A 21291-nucleotide genomic window follows, 5' to 3' on the forward strand; every position below is an offset into this window, starting at 1 on the left:
CGTTACCAGAGAGTACACATCTTCTGTGTTTATGTTGCACAGTTTTACATTGCATATGTATAAAATTTAAGGTCAAAGGAGGTGCAATACGTTTCCTACAATAACACAATTAGAACAAACGTTTGCAAGTTCTAATGTTAATTTGTAGATGTTAATATAGAGGAAGTAATGAAGACTACTTCTCAAATTGCAGTGTAAGGCGCAAGAGACGGTCTGCAAGTATAGTGCTACCAATTTCACCGCTCCAAGTTAAACAAAAGACAATAGTGTTTTCCAAAAACTATCACAAAATATTTTTGATTAGAGAAGACATAAACAAATATGGACCTAAATTGTCCTGCTGACGATGGACAGCAGGAAATTATGAACAAACACACTGAAGACTTTAATCACATTCTTTACTCCCCCACCCCTAATGAAAACATAAAAATATACAGAGGGATGTCCTGTATACTTTTGCAATGGTCTCCTTTTCCACCCTATCGCAAGGAAAAGTCAGAAGAGCCACCGAGGAGGGGAACATCGCTATCCCCTGCTGTCCACTTTCAAAACAGAGCAAAACTGCTTTCAAAATGTGTGGCTATTGTCATAAACAGGTGAGAGGTCCCCACCTGAGAGGAGAGAAGCACAGGTTGAACTATGGAATCATCACGCACGTTGATAATCCCCTTAGGCCCCCCTCCCCAGTGGTGTGTGGGAGGAGTAGGGCTACGCCTAAACCAACACTGCTCAGGCTCAGGGCCTAGTAAGTCGTGATACAGCCGCTGCCACAACCTCCTGCGAGCACCAACCGAGCAACCGGAAAATGTAACTATTGAGGCCAGTCTGGGACAACCCATATATGCCCCGACGTTATCCACCGGTTTAAAGTGTTGATGTGTTGTGCTACTAAGGGGTGTTTAGTGAGATACCCCATGTATTGGCTGGATTTAATTTAAAGGTTTGATTTTGAAGCCGAGCTACCAAAAAAATCAAAAGTTAGATTTGGCTTGACTTTACGCCTGCAAGCAACAAGGCAGCTTAACTCCAGTTGAAATATTTCTGTCAAATTAACTTACATATGCGTGTGAGGGGGTATGGTTGACAAACTACATATGCAATGTGATAATTGTACACGCCATTAAATGTACAACGTTCAAAATGAAGAGCACAGCCAAAATCAGCAGGCACATTCACTCGACACCATATTAGAGAGGGACGTTTATGAGTATGGCCCTAAAACACTACAATGCTAGGATACATGAAACAACCGGAATACTTAAAAAAATGTCAGAGCATTCAGGATGCATAATTCATCCACAGCTCAAACTCCCACTTGTTCAAGCATAATAGATAACTAAATCAAATATTAAAAATAGGGCTGAAAGGCCACTTCGCTGCATTATTGGGAAAGCGGGGGAGCTTCTACCAATTACAGGAGGTCAGCTAGCGCTGGTTATTAGATGACAGTGGTCATTAAAAATGCCAAACATTTTCTGACAGAATTCACTTCATAAAATGTCAGCAAGTCTGTGTGTTTTTATTAGTTTGCTCCTAAATCAATGTGCAAATTTCCAAGGCGTGCTTGTAAGTATTCCCAGAGCAATGTCCATTTCTGACTCTCTGCACAAAAAGTATTACAAATTAATCAGATTTACAGATTTCTGCATAATAGCTTCTCACACTTATTGCTTAATCGCATTTTAAAATGTTGTTATGATTGACACTTTTCAGTGGAGATGGAGGTGTATTGAATAATATGTAGCAGTCAATTTTATTGGTGGCTTAATGTGTTGAAATAATTTCTTCCTATGTACTCCATCTACATTATTTACGAGCCCATGCCCTTGAGTCTGAACGGAATAATGTCTTTTACATTTTTAAATTAGCTATTAATGCCTTCTATAAAAGTTGTAAGCATATCAGAAAGAGTCTTTTGTGCTTCTCTTTGGCGGGCTAATGAACTAGCCTGGAACTGCCTCTTCAATTCGGCGTGTTGGGCCGCACGTCAAGATAGAGGCCGCTTTGCAGAGGTTTTAGGGAAGCTCAGCCTCACCTCCACAAAACATATTAGGCACAGTCCTCGTGTGTCTGTAGCAGCTCTGCATGAAGAACACCAAACCCTGGCCAGCCAATGTGTCTGCCTAAGCTTCCTTCCACCACTCAAAATTGGGGAAATGAGCATCTATGAGACAGGACGGTGCTCGACCTCATTTTCGATTTTTTACATCAACCTACAAAAACATCTGATCCAGAATATCGACTATCATGAAATAATAAAGCAGAAATCGATATTCTGGACTCTATATTTTTGCAGGTCTATATAAAAAAACTCAATATTTTGACAAAGCCACCAGAAGGCCTCTTTGTGAAGCACTTGTCTAAGGTTACATCACAATAATTCACACCTCAGTTAGGTAACAGTTGGGTGCACACTGTAGGCCATACAGAAACGTAACTCTCCTGTGCTTACTCGCGTGCTCAGTCATTCACGGACACTCACGCACACTGGATCACTCACTTAATCACTGTGAGTAATTCTACAGTATAAACAAGAGCATGAACTAATGTATTGACCATGCTGTGAAACCACCTGTGTAGATTTCATTACTAATAGTACTTGATGGACAAAGTGCTGCTGGACCGCTTGCTCATTACCACTGACCACTGTCTTAGTCATGCTCCCTCCTCCGCTCCCCAATCAGCTGCAATGTTTTATATAATATATATATAAAACACTTAAAAGACCAAAGGTTACAGGGATGTTATAGTTGAGTTCTGAATTTACTTGCACAAAACCACAAAAATTCAGCAGTTAGTGTTATTTCAAGTAGCTATAGCTCGTTTCCTCGCCATGCACTGCTAATTACCCCAGATATTACAGCACTCATGAGAACTTTTATAGCATTAAACAAAATATAAATGAAACAGCAGTAAAATGATTGAAGAAATAAATGTGCATGGCAAGGGGACGAGTTATAAATACCTTAGGGCGCAAGTTATACAGTAGTTACTTGAAATAACTTTAACTCTAACTGCTGAATTTCTATGATTTCGTGTGAGTAAATTCAGAACCTAAATATAACGTTCCTGTAACCTTTGTTTTTTTAAGTGAATATATATATATCCGTGATAAAGGCTGTTGCCGAAACGCGTTGGATGTTTTTGCTGAAATAAATTGATTTCTCACATCGGAGGTGTCCTGGTTCTCCTGATATATTAAGGGAGTGTTGGAGGTTATTTGGGGCATCTCGGAGCCCAGCCAGGACCGCTGCATTCAGCTCCAGCATTTCGGGACTTGTGTGTGTATATATATATAAAACCTAGTTTTTTTAACTCCAGCAAATATGCTGCAAATGCATTTTTTAACAATTTATTCATCTGCCCCTGTGGGCTCATACTCTATATCTGGCATACAAATGTTATGAAATTCAAAAGGAATTTATTTAAATACGCCTGTAATCATGCCCCAGTGGGAAGATATCACAGCTCCTTTGGTCCTCCCGACCCAGCTCTTCATTTCACCAATGTGTAGTGCGGATAAAGGAGGCAATATAGTGATTTGGCCCAAAAAAGATTATTTGAAGGAGGCATATTCTCAATTGGGAGACAGGGAATGCTATAAAGAAGTCACCTATTCGTAATTATGATGTTGGAGAAAAAGGTGGCAACGTAAATTAAGTGGCAACTTTATATTGGGTGATCAATTTATTACAGATGTACATTTGGCACATGTCTCACTTCTAGTTAGGGTCAAACCCATTTGTGGTTATGTGCTCTAAAATAGTTTGATTATTTGTGTTGGTATACTGTGAAGGTACCTTGTTTTTAGTGATGCATATCCTAAAAAACATTTTTGGAGTGTGTTTTCTGTATGATTGTAGTGAATGGGATTTACTTTTTTGTTTATTGTTTTATATGTTTTCATTAGCCCTGAAGAAGTCCTACTGTCCTTGGGACAAAACGTGTTGCCTGTGTTTGACCTTCACATTACGGCTGTGATTGCCCTCTATATTACAAGAAAGAAAGAAACAATATCACTTTGACTACTTAACAGTACATGTCTTTTTAAAGTATTGATTAATTGGACTTCACACATGGAACATTTAGCTCGTTCTTGGACAATTTGAGAGTTATGCTATTGTTTACTGAGTACCTCTCTCCTATTTTGGTATATTATTTCTATGATATTTGGGGTTTTCTGATTGGGGGCACCTGTGTTGTGGAACGACTTGGAGTGCAGCAACATATTCAATAACCATTCTCAGATTTTTAGAGCTTTGTTAAATTTTGCGCAGTTATTGCCTTGCGGGTGTATGGGTGGTCTTGTTTTTTTTGCCATTCTCACACCCACCTACTACAGCAATGCTGAAAGTTTGCGATGTACTTCATTATAACACAATAACACAGGGTAGCTTTGTTATTATGATGCTCTTAGGTCTGGGAGACTGATGTAATTCAGAGTTATGTTATGTAAGAAATTAAAGATCATGTGTGCTTATGTAGGGTTGGCTCTTTCAGTTACAGTGAATAGGTGAGCACATTGGTCAGTGTTATTGTAAACAAGTTGGTCAAGTAGACCATTTCCAGTGTACATTTTGGCAGTGTAACATGTCCAGAATATGCAATTTTCTTATTAGTGAGTGTAGTCTAGTGTAGATTCTGATTACTGGTCATAGTCTGTGGTGTCTTTTGCTGTTCCTACATCTCCCCACTTGGATCGTTTTTCTATGCAAGCTAGCAACATTCCTGTTTGAAGGCCAATATTTTCATGAAAGTGCTAGCTGGGGATGGAATTGCATGTGCCTTTTTCTTGTAAGTTACCCTTGTCACCATTTCCTTCTCATCTTTGCATACTGGGTGGCTTGCTCTTATTTTAATTTTGAGCTGATACCTCTTTCTTTGAAATGTATGGTCCATTCTTTGTGTGGGTGTTCCGGTTTTACTGATTTTAGGGTGAGCTGTCAGGTTCCACTGGTGAATCTGAGGGTGGCTTATAAATAGATACCCGAACTATAAGAACATGAGAGATGTCTGCTGCCAAATTTGGGGAAGACCTTTTGGGGGCTGTGTGTAATTTGTAGAAACATGAATGCAGAGCCCCATTTTCTTATGGTCCTATTACTGAATGTCAAGGTTGCCATAACCTTTTTCTTTCACTATTCTACACTAGTTAATTCCTGCAGGATCTGTTTTAATTCCCTTTTCTGCCGTCATCATTGTTTTCCTATCTCTCTTTCTCCTTTCTTCCCTTTCTATCTTCCTTAGGGTTGTGGTCTGTTGGTGAAAAATGAGCCCCAATCCTCTAAAATGAGGGCAGGTGCCCGCCACAGACACATCAAGTGGTGGGTAGGACTGAGTAAGCATACTTCACAAAGGAGAGTGGTCTCCCCTCTGAAGAGTTCAGGCAGCTAAAGCAATCACATCTACATGGAAATATGCTGCATGTCGAATATTATTCCTGGTGAAGTAGGCTGGTGGCGGAGTTAGAGTGTTCAGTCCTTGGGTAAAGGAAGCTTTATGCTGACAAAAGACAACATTATTTTATGCGTAGCTTACAAAAGTACGGGTCTTCGGCCTAATCAGGAGTGTTTGCATGAATATTCGTAATGAGCTCAAATGTACTGATGATCAAGCAGCTAAACATATGTGTGCGGTCTTAAGATCTAATATCAGTCTTTGGGAAGTCACGCACTTTAAAGTCATTCTTTGTGATGTCCCTACTGTGGTGCCACGTGTGATGTCACATGCCGTGACATCACATGTGCCAATTGGTTAGTCCCCCCAGGCCTAAGGGCTCAAATGTACTCATGATCGAACTATTGTGATGGGTTACCTTTCAGGGAAAGTGACTTACACCCCCTAGCAAGTGCCGACCAACAGGCTTCACATAGCCAATCAAAGAGGTCACCAACGTGTAATGAACTTTAACTCCGACCATACTGAGCCACACTTCAATGCTCAAAACCAGAATTGAGAGCCTGACAAAACCCTTTGTTATCATTTGTTCGCCACTTACATTTTGCATGTCCTCCTCTGCTGCCCTCTGCGGGTGACGAAGTTCTTGGGTACATTGTAGTTCACTTGGTTTTTTTGGCTCTGCTCTTGGGTATACAGGAAAGACGCCAAGGGTATTGAATTATTGAGGCACAGCTATATATTGTACTAAGAACACATGAATCTCTCTGGCTCTGCTTGGAAAACACCGACTAATTTGTTTCACAGTAGATATATGAGATTCAGACAGTCAAGCTTTATTGAGCTATCGCGCGCTGGATGCTGTTGGCTTCTGTATCAGATTTGCGCTTTCGGAAATTAGAATTGCTGTTGCTTGCTTAAGCATAAAAGATACGACGGTTCCCTCACTCACGGGGCAGTCATGTATGTAAATTGTTGTATAATGCAACCCACATTAAGCCGGCGATGACGAGCTCGGTTGCACCGCTGTCAGATCGCTGTAGCTCCCTGCGCGAGACGCCTGGTCGGAACAAGTGTTCGCATAATTTATGCAGCTGATAAGTGAGTTGAGCGCGCGCGTTATTGATAAGCCACTTAGGCAGAGTTTCCCCGCTTGATGCCACGTGACATCACAACGAGTGCCTCGCGAAGATCCCGTGGGCCGCCGGTCATTAAAGGTAGACTTTGTCTTTCCGTTGCAGGAGCGAGAGGAAGCGCAGCACAGCCTGACACAGTCACCGGCGACCATCACCACCCCGGCCAGTCGCACCCAGGATTCCCAGTCGGGCCTCAGGTGAGTGCACGGCCGCTCCGTTTAAGGAAGGCAGCTTTTTTGGGGGGTACTCTAACTATGCCCTTTTAATGGATGATGTTTGGTGGGCAGCAAGCCATTATAATTTTCGGTGGAGTCTGCGTTGTCGTGCTGTACCTTTCGATCACCTGCCACAATGTTTTCAGCAGAAAATGGTTTCCAAGGAGAGTTATGTGTGGACAGCGTGTTCGGGGTCATAGCGTGATACGATTACATTCTTGACCTCGGAGGGAATCTTTTGTATACATCTTGGGAGTAATTTAATGTAAGGAAAAGTGAATGCAATTTTTAATGCTGCTTCGGGTTATTGAGGTTGACAAAACTGTATGCTGAGCAAGAAACGTGGCGCTTATAGAGCTCTATGTTTGTAATTGTTAATGCGCTGCAGCAGCAGCAGACTTGAGAGATGCAGAGCCACGTTGCAAGAAAAAAGTAATATGTATCGGTCTCTCCCGTGCATGAATGCGTCACAGTATGGTAACTCAAAGTTACCGTAGACCAGAGTCATGTCTGCAAGGCACTCCATCCGTCCTCGTATACGTCTGACTATTTCTTCTGCCTGTTGTGTCTTTTTGCCTTTCAGTATGTTTTGTCTGAATTATCTCTTACCTATTATTTTTGCAGTGCCTGTATGTCTGTCTGTGTAGCCATCTTTCTGTCTGTATGTGTGCATGTACCTTTTGTTTGTCTGTTGAGCTTGGTTTTCTCACATGACTTGCCTGCCCCAGCAGGCCGATGTGTCTGCTTATCCTACAATATGTACATAACTCTTAACCGATTAGTGTCCAAAGCGTAGGAAGACATGCGGAGCTCACAGTATTTCGTACAAAAGACCTTTAGATACAGTGCAATTTTAGCTTTTTCTTGGTAGCCACGGATTTCTTTGCCATTATATGAAGCGAGAATCTACCACGGTCTTTTAAAGAGGGACTCAAACTCCAATGAACATCTGATGATTTTAGTGATTAGTCAGAGTTTTATTTGGTATGAAAGTAAGGTCCTGTTTAACTCGCACTTTGTGATGTTAGCGCTGTTAATATTTTTGGACTTCATCGAGCATTATGTGTAAAATAGTTTATCATTATGGACCCCATAACGAGGCCCCCGGAATTACACGTAACTCTGCTCCGCTAGAGTTACTGATACCAGGAGTAACTGTAACCCTGGAGTGGGGTAGGGTTACTGGGTATTATATGTGGGACCCAGAGGCTCTCTGAGAATCGAGGAACTACTAGGGGAATCAGAAATTGTGGTCCAGTTTCGTGGAATTACTGTGGATCTCATTGGGGATAGTAATTCCTGTGTCAGCCCCATTGAAATTAAATATCAACTCATAAAGAGTTTTATTCTCATTCTGGCTCCCAAATTGAATTCTAATTTGATGCAGTCTTTTGACATTTTTTGTAGACTACGAAATTGAATCCAGTGTATCTGGAGGCCTAGCTGTAGATGCAGTCACCACATGATTCTTTGTGAGACATGGCTGGATTTTCTTTAAAAAATAGATAGTAATTGCTGCTAATCTCGTTAACTAGACATTCCATAGACTGTGTTAAGTTGAAAAAGCAGCCCAAAATGTTGTCTTTCCACATATAATCATGCAGGTGCTGTCTGTAGAAGATTGTTTGTGTGATTTGATAAATTGCTTGCTTACATCAGCATATGCGAAAAACCTATTCCAGGCTGGAGTGAAGTGGCCGTAAATGGATTATATAAACATTGAAGGGAACTACAGACAGTGCTGAACCCTTCATAACTCTGAATGAGACCAAAAAGGATAAGGTGATAAAACAGCTGTACATAACTGTGAATTCACTTTCAGCTAGGAGTTATAAATAATATTTCCTTGTAATAGCTAGGCATCTCCAACTATTTGCCATTCGGAGCGTAGAATTTTTTTTTCAATTAAAGTTCTTCAGCACCTTGCACTACACTTTTGCTGCACCTTTCTAGCATAAATGCAGGCATTTTGAAAGGGTGTAGCAGCTGAAGGGAGTGTGGGCAGTTGTGCTTTTCTATTATAAAAAATAGCAATTTCAAAGTCTTGGATGGGTTTGAAGAACACTTGCAAGTCACACAATAGTAAGTTCGTTTTGATGGAGCCTATTCACAATGGCATTTTGCAGTGCATAAAGTAGTGCTCCCTTAGTGCTCTTTGCATATTCTTACATGCCTTCATAGGTTGGTCCCAACACATCTAACATGGAAATAAAGTGATGATATTCAAGGAATAGTGGTGTACTATTAGATGTCTAATAAGTCTAAATTCGTATTGGAATTTGGATTAGATGTAAAATTTTTAGGACCTGTTTCTACTCCTCTAGGTTATCAAAAAGGACCAAAGCCATTAGAGATAAAAAATGCTTTTCATATGATTAAACCAACATAACCATGAAAACAGGGTCCCCATTTCTGATTATGTGGTAAACACATAGATATTACAGAGTAGGGGATAGCGACTCAGTAGATAGTAATACATTGGTTAATCCAGAGGAAAAATCAAATAACTTCGTTGAACCATAATGCACAATGCCATTATGCATTTGTTTGCTTCATCTTTGTTCTGACTCAGCAAAAGATGCATACAAAAATGCGTATGTGGCAGCGACAGCAAGTCTCCCTAGCTATGGGTTGGTCACTTAGCCTATAGCAAAGAAACGCATTCTTTGCTTTGCTAATCAATGTGGTGCTATTTACAGACAAAGCATTTTAAGAAACAAAAACACGACTGACTTTTGGCTGATTCTTAAAAGTATCATAAAGGTTTGTGAAAGGCGGATTACCATAATGTGATTTCGTATGTTAAATAACCTAAGTTATTTTTTGGTCTTGTTTGACAGCACAGGAGCCTGCACAAGCTATTGTTATAATTCTTTAAATCGACACTGAGTGTGCTTTGGCTATGCCCAGCGAAACACTTATCTCACACCTCATGCTATGAGTTGTTTGGAATATCATTCTGCCACCAATGCAGTGCTTTCATTGCAATGCACGATTAACTGTTTTACATTTCAAACCACACTGCATTATCAGATATCAAATTATTTATCTCATACACGCATAAACAGAATACATTACATTTTGTTTTCTTTTGCCAGGACACAATCTACTGCAGTTATTCCAGGATACCAAAAGGGGTGCATTGACACTCACTGCACATAGCCCAATAATACTGGCTACGGTCCCTTTCATTGTCACCATCCGCTGCCCCAGGACACCATTCATGGCCCTATTCCACCAGGAAGCCATTCACTGCCCGAAAGACAATATTCACCACAAAACTGTCTCAAAGACAGAGACTGTATTCTGGTAAATATCTATTGCCTGCTGCCCACTTCTAGTACATCATACACTGCTCATAGGACACTCTGCTTCCCCCATCTCGAGACTTTATTCACTTTAACCTGGACATGTTTCCCTTTACAAGTATAACACTGTCTGCTCCTTTAGAGACTTAATCTAATAGGCCTTCCTTTACTGTGGAAACTCACGAGGGTGAAATGCAGTTTGCATAAATAAGCACATTAAAGCTAGACCCAGTGGCCAATGCCTATTAAATTAGGTACAGAAAAAATAGCCGGGAAAAAAACAATAAAATTGGCGTGCATGTAAAGACCAGATTCTTCTGTGTGCCTTTCTATTAAAGATGCAAATCTATTCAATAACTTTAGAGATATTTGTAAAAAATAACACTAGATCAAACAAGATATAGAGTTAAACGTAATGTTTATCTAACTTCTGGGCTCATGCACAAGAACACATCAGACGAATGTGAATATGATTGCCTCCTCAGAGTTGATGCAATTTTATGATATTGTATGATGTTTCTATACTGATGTCAAATAGGCGTGGTTGTGATAAAAATGTTCTTGGGGCACACGAAGGACAGACAAAAATTTTATATTTAGCTGAGAATTTTGCCAGTATTATGTTTACAATAGGAAAAGTGTTTCTTCGAAAGTATTTTTAAATTGAGCTATACTAATACAGTTCTTTATCCTATAACCTCAAACATAACCTTGAACCTAACAAATAATTAAAAAATGGCAGCTGGGGCACTTGCACAAAAACTAGGGTTGGGCAATATATTCCGCTTCGCTGGTGGACAGGCATAAGCCACCACAGTCCCTTACACAGTGGCAATCAAAAGTTGTCCTGCAACTTAATTTAAACAATAAACTCAGCACTCAATATTTATTGATCAAAACAGTCAGAATCATTGATGAAGGAAAACAAGAATCATATGTGCAAAAGTAATTTTGTTCACTTCAAACAGATTGCAAGGAGATCCAATGAAGGGATAAAACAGTTATTTAATGATAATTCATCAGTACTTAAAATTGATTGTAATCTAAACAAATAATCTTTTGTTTTTAGCTGACTTGTTTCATCCTATTGAAACTTCTTCTGGGCTTCAAGACACACATATTCTCATATAGTCCATACAAATGAAAGCCTCAGGTGCTCGGCATTTGTAACAAACACCTATCAGTAAAAGCACATATCACCCCTGATAAGGGGTAAGGTAAGTTCATGCTTCTTGCTGTACGTTTGGCATTCAACTTTGAACCTGCCTGTATCACTGATAGTATCCCAAACCTGATCTTATCAGTTGCAACAGTTTAAATTATACACAGGGCCGTACTCTGCTCCCCGATGTCTTCATTCAGTTAGCATCCAGGACAGCTACTGGATTTAGGCCATGGCCAGAGGTCACCTCATGTGCCAAGCACTTGTGTATTTGGGATGAGCACAAATAAGCACAGGGTGTGAGCAAAGGCCAGGATCAGTTCAAGGTATCCCCTGGTGCTGGGTATTTGTTGAAATGCATGGTCAAATGTTAAGCCTGTGACCAGTATTTTGTTGATGCAGCCACAGCCTGTACTCTACAGCGACGGGGGAAGGAAAGAATGCATCCCAGAGGTACTGAGGACTGAGCATTGAATGAAGAGCATGGCCTTTTTATGCCAGAGCCAGATGCAAATGATACGAATATATTGCCAGTCGGTTCTGAAAGCAGGGCATCTGCAAAGTTAGTGCTGAATACCCATAACAGTTTGCCATGCTTTGGGACCTTAGGTGAAAGGAACTGGACAAAAGGTTTGACTTAAGCTACACACTGTTTCCTGCACCCACTGCCCTCTCTGAATGCCAAAGGCTATGTCATGCAGTCTTTCGAGCATGGGGATAGGGACTGGGTGCAGAAGGTGATGCTCTTCTCCAAGGTCCCAGGAAAGAAGGTGAAAGGTGTTGCAAAATGGCAAAGGCCAGACCCTGTGGCTAGTGTGCCCACTTGGTACTTTGTGTAGAGGCCTTTGTTTAGCAAATACAACTAAATGATCCACTGAAAGATCTTTGTTAAATGGAAGTTTTCATTGTTTAGTCAAATCTCAAAACAGTGTGTGTTACACTAGATAAATCCAAAACCTAAAAAAGTGACTGAAATTAATTGTTGGTTAGCTGTGCAAGCTTAGCATTGTCATGAAACACACACACACACACACACACGCACATACATATGTGTTATATATATAAAGAACTTTAAATGTTATTTCATTCAAGAGAATGATGATCTTTACTTCCTTTTCAGCAATTACTGACAGCACAACAGTTGGCCTCTGCAGTTGCTGGGGTGATGCCAGGTGGCACACCAGCCCTAAACCAGCCAATCCTCATCCCTTTCAACATGGCTGGACAGCTGGGTGGTCAGCAAGGACTTGTGTTAACTCTGCCTACTGCCAACCTCAGCAACATTCAAGGGCTGGTTGCGGCAGCTGCAGCAGGAGGCATTATGACCTTGCCATTGCAAAATCTACAAGGTAAGCCATAACATCCATATTTAAAGGGAGATATGGCTCTGTTCTGTACTTTCACTTAGTAATTCAACTGATGGGTTCTGAATATTCATTCAGCTGATGTGTTCTGAATATTCACAGTACAGGAAAAGCTTCACCCACACACTTGTAATGATGTACACTTTAAGTTACCTATACTTCAAAAACATCTTTCTTCTGTTGTTGCTATAGTGTCATGAGGAAGCGTGTTGTAGTTTTCCATCTATAGGCATGTGGATCATTGACCTTCTCTTGTGTCCTTGACTCTTCGCAGATCTCCCAGCCGGGCTCACTTGCATGGCCAGTGTTAGTGCTTCCCCTTGCAAATGTGCCCGGAGCAATCCACTAGAGATCCTCAGAGTTTAAATAATTGTCCATTAGTGGTCCATCCCAACAGCCCATCCCACACTCTTGTCACTGCCTTTGAGATGGGCAAGACAGTGTGTTCAAGGGACTATACCACAAAAGTAGTAGGAAACATTACTACACCAGTGATACTCACAGTACAGTCCGGGGACCTCATGTGGCCCTCCTGACCTCTACATGCGTCCCCTTAGTCAACAGCAACACTAGGCTGCAGTTTACTCAACTCAGCACAGACATTAAAAATATGTTACATAAACAGGCAAGCATGTATTTAAAGCTTAATTAAAGTTAAAGAAAGCAAGTAAGTAGGTTGTCCTGCACCTCTTAACTTTAGGAATATTTTCATTTTTAAAGACATCTTGCAGCAAAAGTGTAAACAAATATTGTAAAGCCTCTTCAAAAGTGAATTTTATTGACATGAAAAACCTTTCACCTTAGTACATCAGGTTATATCAGTGCATTTAGAAGCATTTTTTAATTGATAGTTTTGAAACATGAATTTATTAACATCTATTCTTCCCCACACCCTGACAACAATGCTAATAGTGAACTCAGTTGCTATACGCACTCTTTTGGTGGCCTGGGTTCCTATTATACATGAATACAATTTTAGTATTTTAAATCAAACACAGGACAGGTTTTTGTAGAGCGCACATCCTGACATCATGTATTTCAAGGTCCTCTAGTATGTAGTAATGAAGAAATAGGAGGGAAAGTGAAATAAAAGATTTGCCTAGGATTACACATTTTGTTAAAGTGGGGAACCAGTAATTAATCCCAGGTTTTCTGGTATCACATTATGCCATTCGGCAACTAAATGTTTGCTTCCACTAAACCCAATCTACACAAATGTCCCATCTTGAAACCCATCCCGCTGGCATCAGTGGGGCCCTCGGTCACATCACAGGCCAAACTTTTTGGCCCCTTGCAAAATGTTTGTGAGCACTCACATACTACTCAAAGTCTAGAAAAGAAATCTGGTAGCATTTTATTTTCATTTCTTTTAGGATGTGCAGTGAAACAGCTCTCTCCTGGATACTGTTGTTACAGTGAAAAATGTGGAACAGCTCTAGGGTGTCTTCATACCAAAATAGGCAAACATTTATTTGCTCTAATTTATCTTGTAATTAATGCTTTTGTAAATGCTTAAACAACAAAAATGCAGCATTCAATTACCTAACATGAACTCTACCTGCATTACCAGCTATCATGCAGGATGCTCAGTGACGTTTCTAATGCAGACACATGGGAAACCAAGCATGATGGCATCAATATGCCAGCTAGCTCCAACCTGAAGTATTTAAATGTACTACAGTTCTGAAATTAAACAATTTGATTTCCTTAACAATAGTAACAATAGTTGTATTCTTTCCTGTAAATGTACATTAGGGGCCTGATTACAAATTGCACGGTCCTAGTGGAAAGGTAAAGTGCATGAAAAATGTGTGCTACTGTGTAGTAACGCCAGCCAGATCTCCTCTATTATGGCAGCGGAGTGTTGCCTCTAAAGAAAATGCTTCAGAGTTGAAAAATAAAATAGTAATAGAGTTAATTTATTATCATTTTCTTTTCACTACTGCCGAGCACCACTGCTGAAGAATGGGAGCAGCATGGGCATGTGGTGGGCACTTTAGTTTAAAGTGTGCATGTCACTTTGGCCAGCTGTCTTGTGACGGCCAGCTAGACATGCACACTTTAAACCTCCCGAACCCGAGCTGTCTTACACAGCTGGGTGGAGCATGTAGAGGCCCCCAGGGCCTCAGGGGGCGTTGAGCCAGCAAGCTCAAACCAATCCTGGTCTGGTGCTTCTGTCATGCTGCGTAACATTACAAGAAGCATGAAAGCAGAGTCTGGAGTGGTTAAGGGTGTTGGCTCTGAAACCACATGCTCCCTGCAGGATAGAGGAACAAAGAGAAGATGACAGGAGGAGGTGGGCCAGTGGGTAAGTACTATTTTATTTGTAATGTTATGACCCACTGGCAGGCACTATGAGAAACTTGCACTGCCTTCAGCCTCAACTCCAGAGCTCTCGGTCATGGTCCTTTGTAACACTGTTTATAATGAGCCATGATTGAAAGCATTGGCGTTGACCCTAAAGGCATTCACAATGACTCAATGCCTATCAGTGGGTCAAAGTTCCTGATTTGTGTGCTCCAAAATCAGCCACCAGTGGGCAACAACATCGCAGTTCTTTGCAATTACTGGGAAAACCTCACAAAATGAGTATAACCACTTAGGACTGAATTTATTGGTTTCAAAACCTCCTGTGATTTAGAGTTACATGGGGTTTCATGCATATATTTACCACCGGCTGTGAGCAGGTTGTAAATGTATGCGAAGGCCTCTGTCAGGTGGCAGGTGGAGATAGGGGATGTAGGGAGTATCGGAGGAAAGTGGTAGATAAGGTCTGACAGGAAGAAGCATTGAATGCCCCTGCCAGAAAAAAACTTCAAGGATGAAGTTTTGGCGAGCTCATATGTTTATTCCAGTCTTCCTGACTCTTAATGAGAACCTACGTTGCAATAGGCGTACTTTACTGAGACACTTCTTTTCCCACAGTCGCTCACAATAGAAAGGGGCTGTAGCTTATTCTGTGAAGAGAGAATACAGCTGGAGAACAGGCCAGCTTTCATAGGAATTTTCAATGTTCCAAGAAAATGCTGTTGGGAACGAAAGTACACAATCAGGCTTAATGTCCTCATTTATGAATGACTGTGGATCCATAGCCATGAAAGTGAACCGTATAACATTTAGGCAAAGAAATGTCTTGGCCCTACAACCAAACTCTCAACACAGTTGGAGTTAAACCTCCCACACATGATTGGTAGTCTTTTTCTCACTCTAACGTTTGGCCAAACTGTCTCAATTAGGGAAGGCTGACATCTATTTGTTTTGAATCAAACCTCATGCTTAATGATAGAACACAAAAGTAAGACATTTAAAGTAATAAAAACAAATAAGCACCGGCAAAGCTAATAGTCTTTACTTGGAATCGTACTGGCTCAGCCAATGAATTTTGCTCTTTCTGTACAGCATCAGCAAAAATGTCAATTCTGCACAGCATGAATAAAAGAAGAAAAACAGGTGTGAAGACTTGGTCACTGATAACTGTGGGATTTTATAGGTGCTTGGACACATGCAATATGATGTATGCATGTGACGAAGGCACTACTTTCTTTTATTCACCAATCCGAGATGGATCGGTAGGTAAAAAATATCAAAACGAAGTAGCACAAAGAGCTTTTACTTAGAAAGCAGAAGGGCCACCAGCAACTTACTGGCTGACCCTTTAAAAAAAGGCAAACCTCTAGCAAAAATAAAGAATAAGACAGCAGAGGGCGATAACAGAGGGGCAGGTTTGGGTAGTGGGTGGGAGAGGAATGGAAAAGCACATTAGTGAAAAGAGCAACAAGGAGAGTGGGGGGACACACAAGGAAGAGAACAAGGGAGCATAAGGATTAGCACATGAGCGAGAAAAACCCCGGGCTTGGGGGAACACAAGCACACGGGCAAGAGAGAGCATCATGGAGCATCGGCGAGAAAAGCACATAGGGACGGCTGAAAAAAACATGCACTTTCATGGAGTGCCTAAGCAAAAAGGAATAAGTAGTTCCTTTAAAGTGGGCAGTGCTTCATGGGAGAGAGAAACATAAGATGAACATGGCAAGTATTTGAATAAGAAGCAACTAAATGCGAGGGACAATAAAGCCAACCAATAGTAAGCAGTGGATGGCTTTAAAATCATTTAAGTTCGTGGTAAGCTGACAATTGTTTTTTTTTTGCAATCAGACAGCTTACACTGTTTGGTAGGCTCGACCTAGAAAGAAAAGGGTATTTTCTTACCATTTTACTACATTTATTAACTCCTTATACTAGATCCCTGTTTGATATCTGTGATCATTTTGACCATTATTTCTTCAACCTTCATCTTTCTGACCAATAATACTTAGACCTGTGGTTTATTTCTATCAACCTCTGCTTCACCCTGGCGAGTTTAATATTAAGGCTCCAGTCTATGAGGTGAAATTTTATATTCTAACTCCAATCACATGATATTTGGGAAAAGTGTAGCTTTCCTACAGATAGTCTAGAAGGTCTATTTACCATCCTAACTACACACCTAAAATATTTTGGTAAAAGTTAAAAGTCTCCCAAATAAATTACGAATTGTTTGAAAAGTAGTACTTTGCATTGCAGAAAGTACTGACCTTAGGATGCTTTCCAGGCAAAAAACGTAGGCACACTTAAAATGTCACTTTTCTTTGTACCAGAACATGTGAAGAAAGGTATTCTTGAGGGGACACTGAAGCTCAAGTCCTGATCACAGCTCTAGGTTTCTTAAAAGATTTTTGAGATAAATATACAAGTATTATACAGCAATGTAATCATGCTGGCATCCTCTTAATCCTGCTAATGGCTGCACCTACTATCGGCACATATTTAGCACTAAGGCAGATTGTGAACTTTAGGCTTGCGGTTTGGACGCAATGATTGGCTGCCCCCAACAAACTTTACAGCAAATACACTTATAGATATTTCATGTAGTGTTTAATCCCTACATTCTCAAAAACGTTAGTAACATACGTCATCGAAGTCAATGACAATCACTGAATCATAACCAAGAGGACAAACAAAAACTGCATTCTGGTTTCGCCAAACCCAACTCTTATGGGTACTTCATAATGCCTGCGGACGTAGGCATTGGCCTGCTAGCTCAGTCATACATTCAATACAAGGGCAGACAGTCAGATGCGGGGCTAGTACGGGATCAAACGATTGACAGGCTGGCAGTTGACCAAACTGGTAAAGAGAAGTTGATGGAAAAGGGGTGGGAAGAAACAAAGTATAATGCAGTGCAAACCCTAATGGCCGTGAATGAGAGGAAATAGCTTGTCTCAGAGGGTTAGGCTGGGATGGGCACGTAGTGGAATGGGTGTGGGTAGATGTGGTGGGATAATGTAGTAGAATGGATCAGGTGGTGCAGAGTGAAAAGCAGTGAGTGGAGAATGGTGCCAGACAAGGAGAAGAAGAAGCTGAAAGGCACAACTGCAGCAGTGGAAAAGCTAAAGAATGAGTGAGCGAGGGGGAATTCGAAATGTAGGTTGCACGGATGTTCCCTGTGGAATGAGGGTCTATTCATGGGCACCTCCCATGTTATGCAGAGGGTACAAAAAACCCACATGGCTGAAAGGGCCTTCAACCTACATGAGACATCATAAAGCATTTGCCGCACATGTGGAGCAAAAGAAGCTCGCACCAACTCAAAGTATGCACACAGGTCTGTGTGCAACCGCATTAAATTGCTAATGTTTCTCATGCTGGCCATCATTTTATAGACAACCTTCTGTCAAATCTCTTACCCTGCCGCATTTAATCTTTTGCATGTTATAGGGCTAACACCACACACATCAATTAGATTATGCATCTATGCAGGGCGTCGTTCCCACTTAGTTTATTCTACCTTTATTGTTGTTACCTTTTATGTAGTTAGTCTTTCCATTGTAACCTGTTACTTGGCCTCATGGGAAGCTGTCTGACTAGTCTGCGCTATAGAAACATGCCAATAAAAACATAAGAACTGCCTCAAGGCACGTGGAGCATGATGTAATTTTACAGTACAACGTGCAAAAACTGTAAAAATGATGACAATGAATTGACACATCTACTTCCACACTGATAGGTACTGAATTGCGCATGTCATTATCGCCATTGCCAAATTCGACCAATCTATGCTGCATACATCATTATATAACTTCACACTGCAGTTTCCTTTCGTAAAAAATGAACTATTTAACGATTAAATGAGCTTTGATAAATGTTAACACCTGTTGGAGGAGCTGCCTTTCCCACCCTCCTGTGTGTTTTAATGTTTAATGGCTATATACCTCTCTTGTCGGTCTGTACTGTAGTTGTAAATGGTTTTCACTTTAATGTTTAAAATAATGTCTCTCTCCTACCATTAGGTTACACTGAGGAACCTGTCACTCATAAATCATGAATGGAAAGGGCACGCAAATGCACAAATTTTGCTTGTTTAAAATGTGAGAGTGCATGTAAAGTAGGGAGACTGGAGATTAAAAAAATGCAGAAACAGCACCTAGGAAAAGCATGCACAACAAAGTAGAGGAAGAGGCTTTTTACCGAGAGCGGCATGATGAAATCTTAATGAGGAGCGAGCATTATAAAAATGCGGTCATTCCTTCAAAGTGTTCCCACTTATAAGTGCCTTTGGGATTATAAATAAACATAACCATGCAGGGCCGAGAATGCCATGAAATTGTTCTTCTTCCTCCAACTGTATGTTTTGGTCACAGCCCAAGATCTGTGCAGGGATGAGAACCCTTACATGTACAAATCTTAATTTAGTGATTGGCACACACTCTTAAAAAAAGCAATGACCTCTTCATAGCAAACTGTTAAAAATTGGGCTAGGTATGTACACTGTCCAAGCAGGGACCTCTATCCTAGTCCGTGTAAATCAGGTACTCACCCCAATTTAACCTGTTCTCACCCTCTGGTAACATGGGACAGAGCAGGCAGGCCTAACTTAAGAGGCAATGTATAAAGTATTTGTGCAACAGTTCAAACAGTAAAACAGTGGAAACACCACACAAAAAGACACCACACATGGTTAGACAAATACAGCATACCTTTATGAACAATTCAAGACCAAAACAGCAAAAATCCAATAAGTAGAAGTTGAGTTATGAATTTGTAAAGATTAAAATGCAATATAGTGCTTAAAAGCATAAAGTGCCATCTGGGGTTACCTGGTCGTGCTAGACCGAGGTGAATCCCATGATACAGTCCCAGGTAAGTCCTGCTGAAGTTTTACCTTCCCAAAATTGAGCCAAGAGTCCTGTTTGTGGGAACGAAGTTCGCCGAGAGCAAGGAGAGCGTCGCTGGCAGTGGCCTGCTCACAGTCTTGAATAGCGATGCTTGCTGTGCGAAAAGATGAACTTTGTGGCAGCTAGCACAGATTTTTTTGTATGAGCGCCACAGTTCTGGTGCAAGAAGGTCCGTTCGTGGTTGCAAAGAGCCCAAAAGCTTGATTCCAGGACTTTCACTGTCCCAGGACTGGAGGGGTGCCTCATGGGGATCAGCAGCTGGTTAAAGGTGGGTCCAGGAGCTGTAGCAGGAGTGTTGGGAATCTTTGTGTCTCTTTGAGACTTAAGAAAACAGGAGGCAAGCCAGCAAGCCCTTGGAGTCACTTTGGTTCTTGGATGGCGAGATGCAGGCCCAGTTCTGCTCACTCTCAGACAGGAGGGTAGCAGACAGCAGGTCAGCTCAGCAAAGTAGGACCACGGCAGAGTAGCACCTCAGCAGAGTGGCAGTCCTTGTAGTAGCACAGCAGTCCTTCTTCCTGGCACTTATACTCAGTTGTGCCTTTGAAGTGAGGAGACTTTGCTTCAAAGCAGGGTCTTTGAAGTGCAGAGGCTCTCACTTCCTGCCCTGGCTCCAGACTCACTACAGGGGGGTATGCAGCTCTTTGTGTGTGGCAGGAAACTGCCCTTTCAGGTGCAAGTGTAACCCCTCCCACCTGTCCTGCCAAGGATGGCCCATCAGGATGTTAATGGCATACCAGTCACACCTAAGCTCTCTTTGCGTGTGGCTGTCTAGAAAGAATGCACAAGTACAGCAGTCACCCCACCCCACCCAGAGGTGTATTGGAGACAGGCAGTATGTACCAAATGGCTAACGTAAAAAAAATCCAAATTTCTGAAAGTGGCATTTCCAGAACTGCAATTTAAAATCCATCTTCACCATAAATTGTGATTTTAAATTGTGCGTCCAGAGATACCACTCAACTTAAAAGTACAAGTCCTACCTTTTACGTACATTGCACTCTGCCCTGTGGGTCAGAAATCTTCCTTGTTGTCACTGGCAGATTTTCTGATGTCTGAAATATAGTAAAGGTGATGGGAAAATGGGTATAGCAAGGTCCACCGGGTGGTCACTGGAAATGTTGGAAGCACCACATTATTGTGAATTTTGTAGATCTTCACAAACATTACAAATGCATTTCTTTTCCTGAATGGACATATCAATTTAGATCTAAAACATTTTTTAAAACTGCATGTGATATTTGGAGCATGCCCTAAACATGTCAAGTTTGGGTAGAGAATAAGGAAGTCAGCACATGGAATGATAATTTGCAACCCCGTAGGTCAGCATTGGTTGCCAGCCATTTGGTGTTAGCAGTTGCTGTTTTGTCATGTTTATCTTAAAAATGGATGGTTATATAAAAAAAAAACACAAGAAAACTATGAATGACACAACAGCAGACCAACGAATGAAGAGGGCAAGGTAATGGTCCCTACAAATAAGTGTCTTAAGATGTGC

The 21291-nt window shown here is 41.1% G+C and overlaps 1 protein-coding gene across 1 annotated transcript in view; it reads left to right on the plus strand.

Annotated features, from left to right (window-relative positions):
- POU6F2 (POU class 6 homeobox 2) overlaps nt 1–21291 on the plus strand; it is a 1003473-nt gene that overhangs the window by 462441 nt on the left and 519741 nt on the right. Inside the window, exons 4-5 of the mRNA XM_069215810.1 lie at nt 6639–6730; nt 12339–12567. Of these exons, the coding sequence (XP_069071911.1) occupies nt 6639–6730; nt 12339–12567 (321 nt within the window). The remainder of the gene's footprint in view (nt 1–6638; nt 6731–12338; nt 12568–21291) is intronic.

This window comes from Pleurodeles waltl, chromosome 2_1, assembly GCF_031143425.1.
Source record: "Pleurodeles waltl isolate 20211129_DDA chromosome 2_1, aPleWal1.hap1.20221129, whole genome shotgun sequence".
Lineage (NCBI taxonomy): Eukaryota > Metazoa > Chordata > Amphibia > Caudata > Salamandridae > Pleurodeles > Pleurodeles waltl.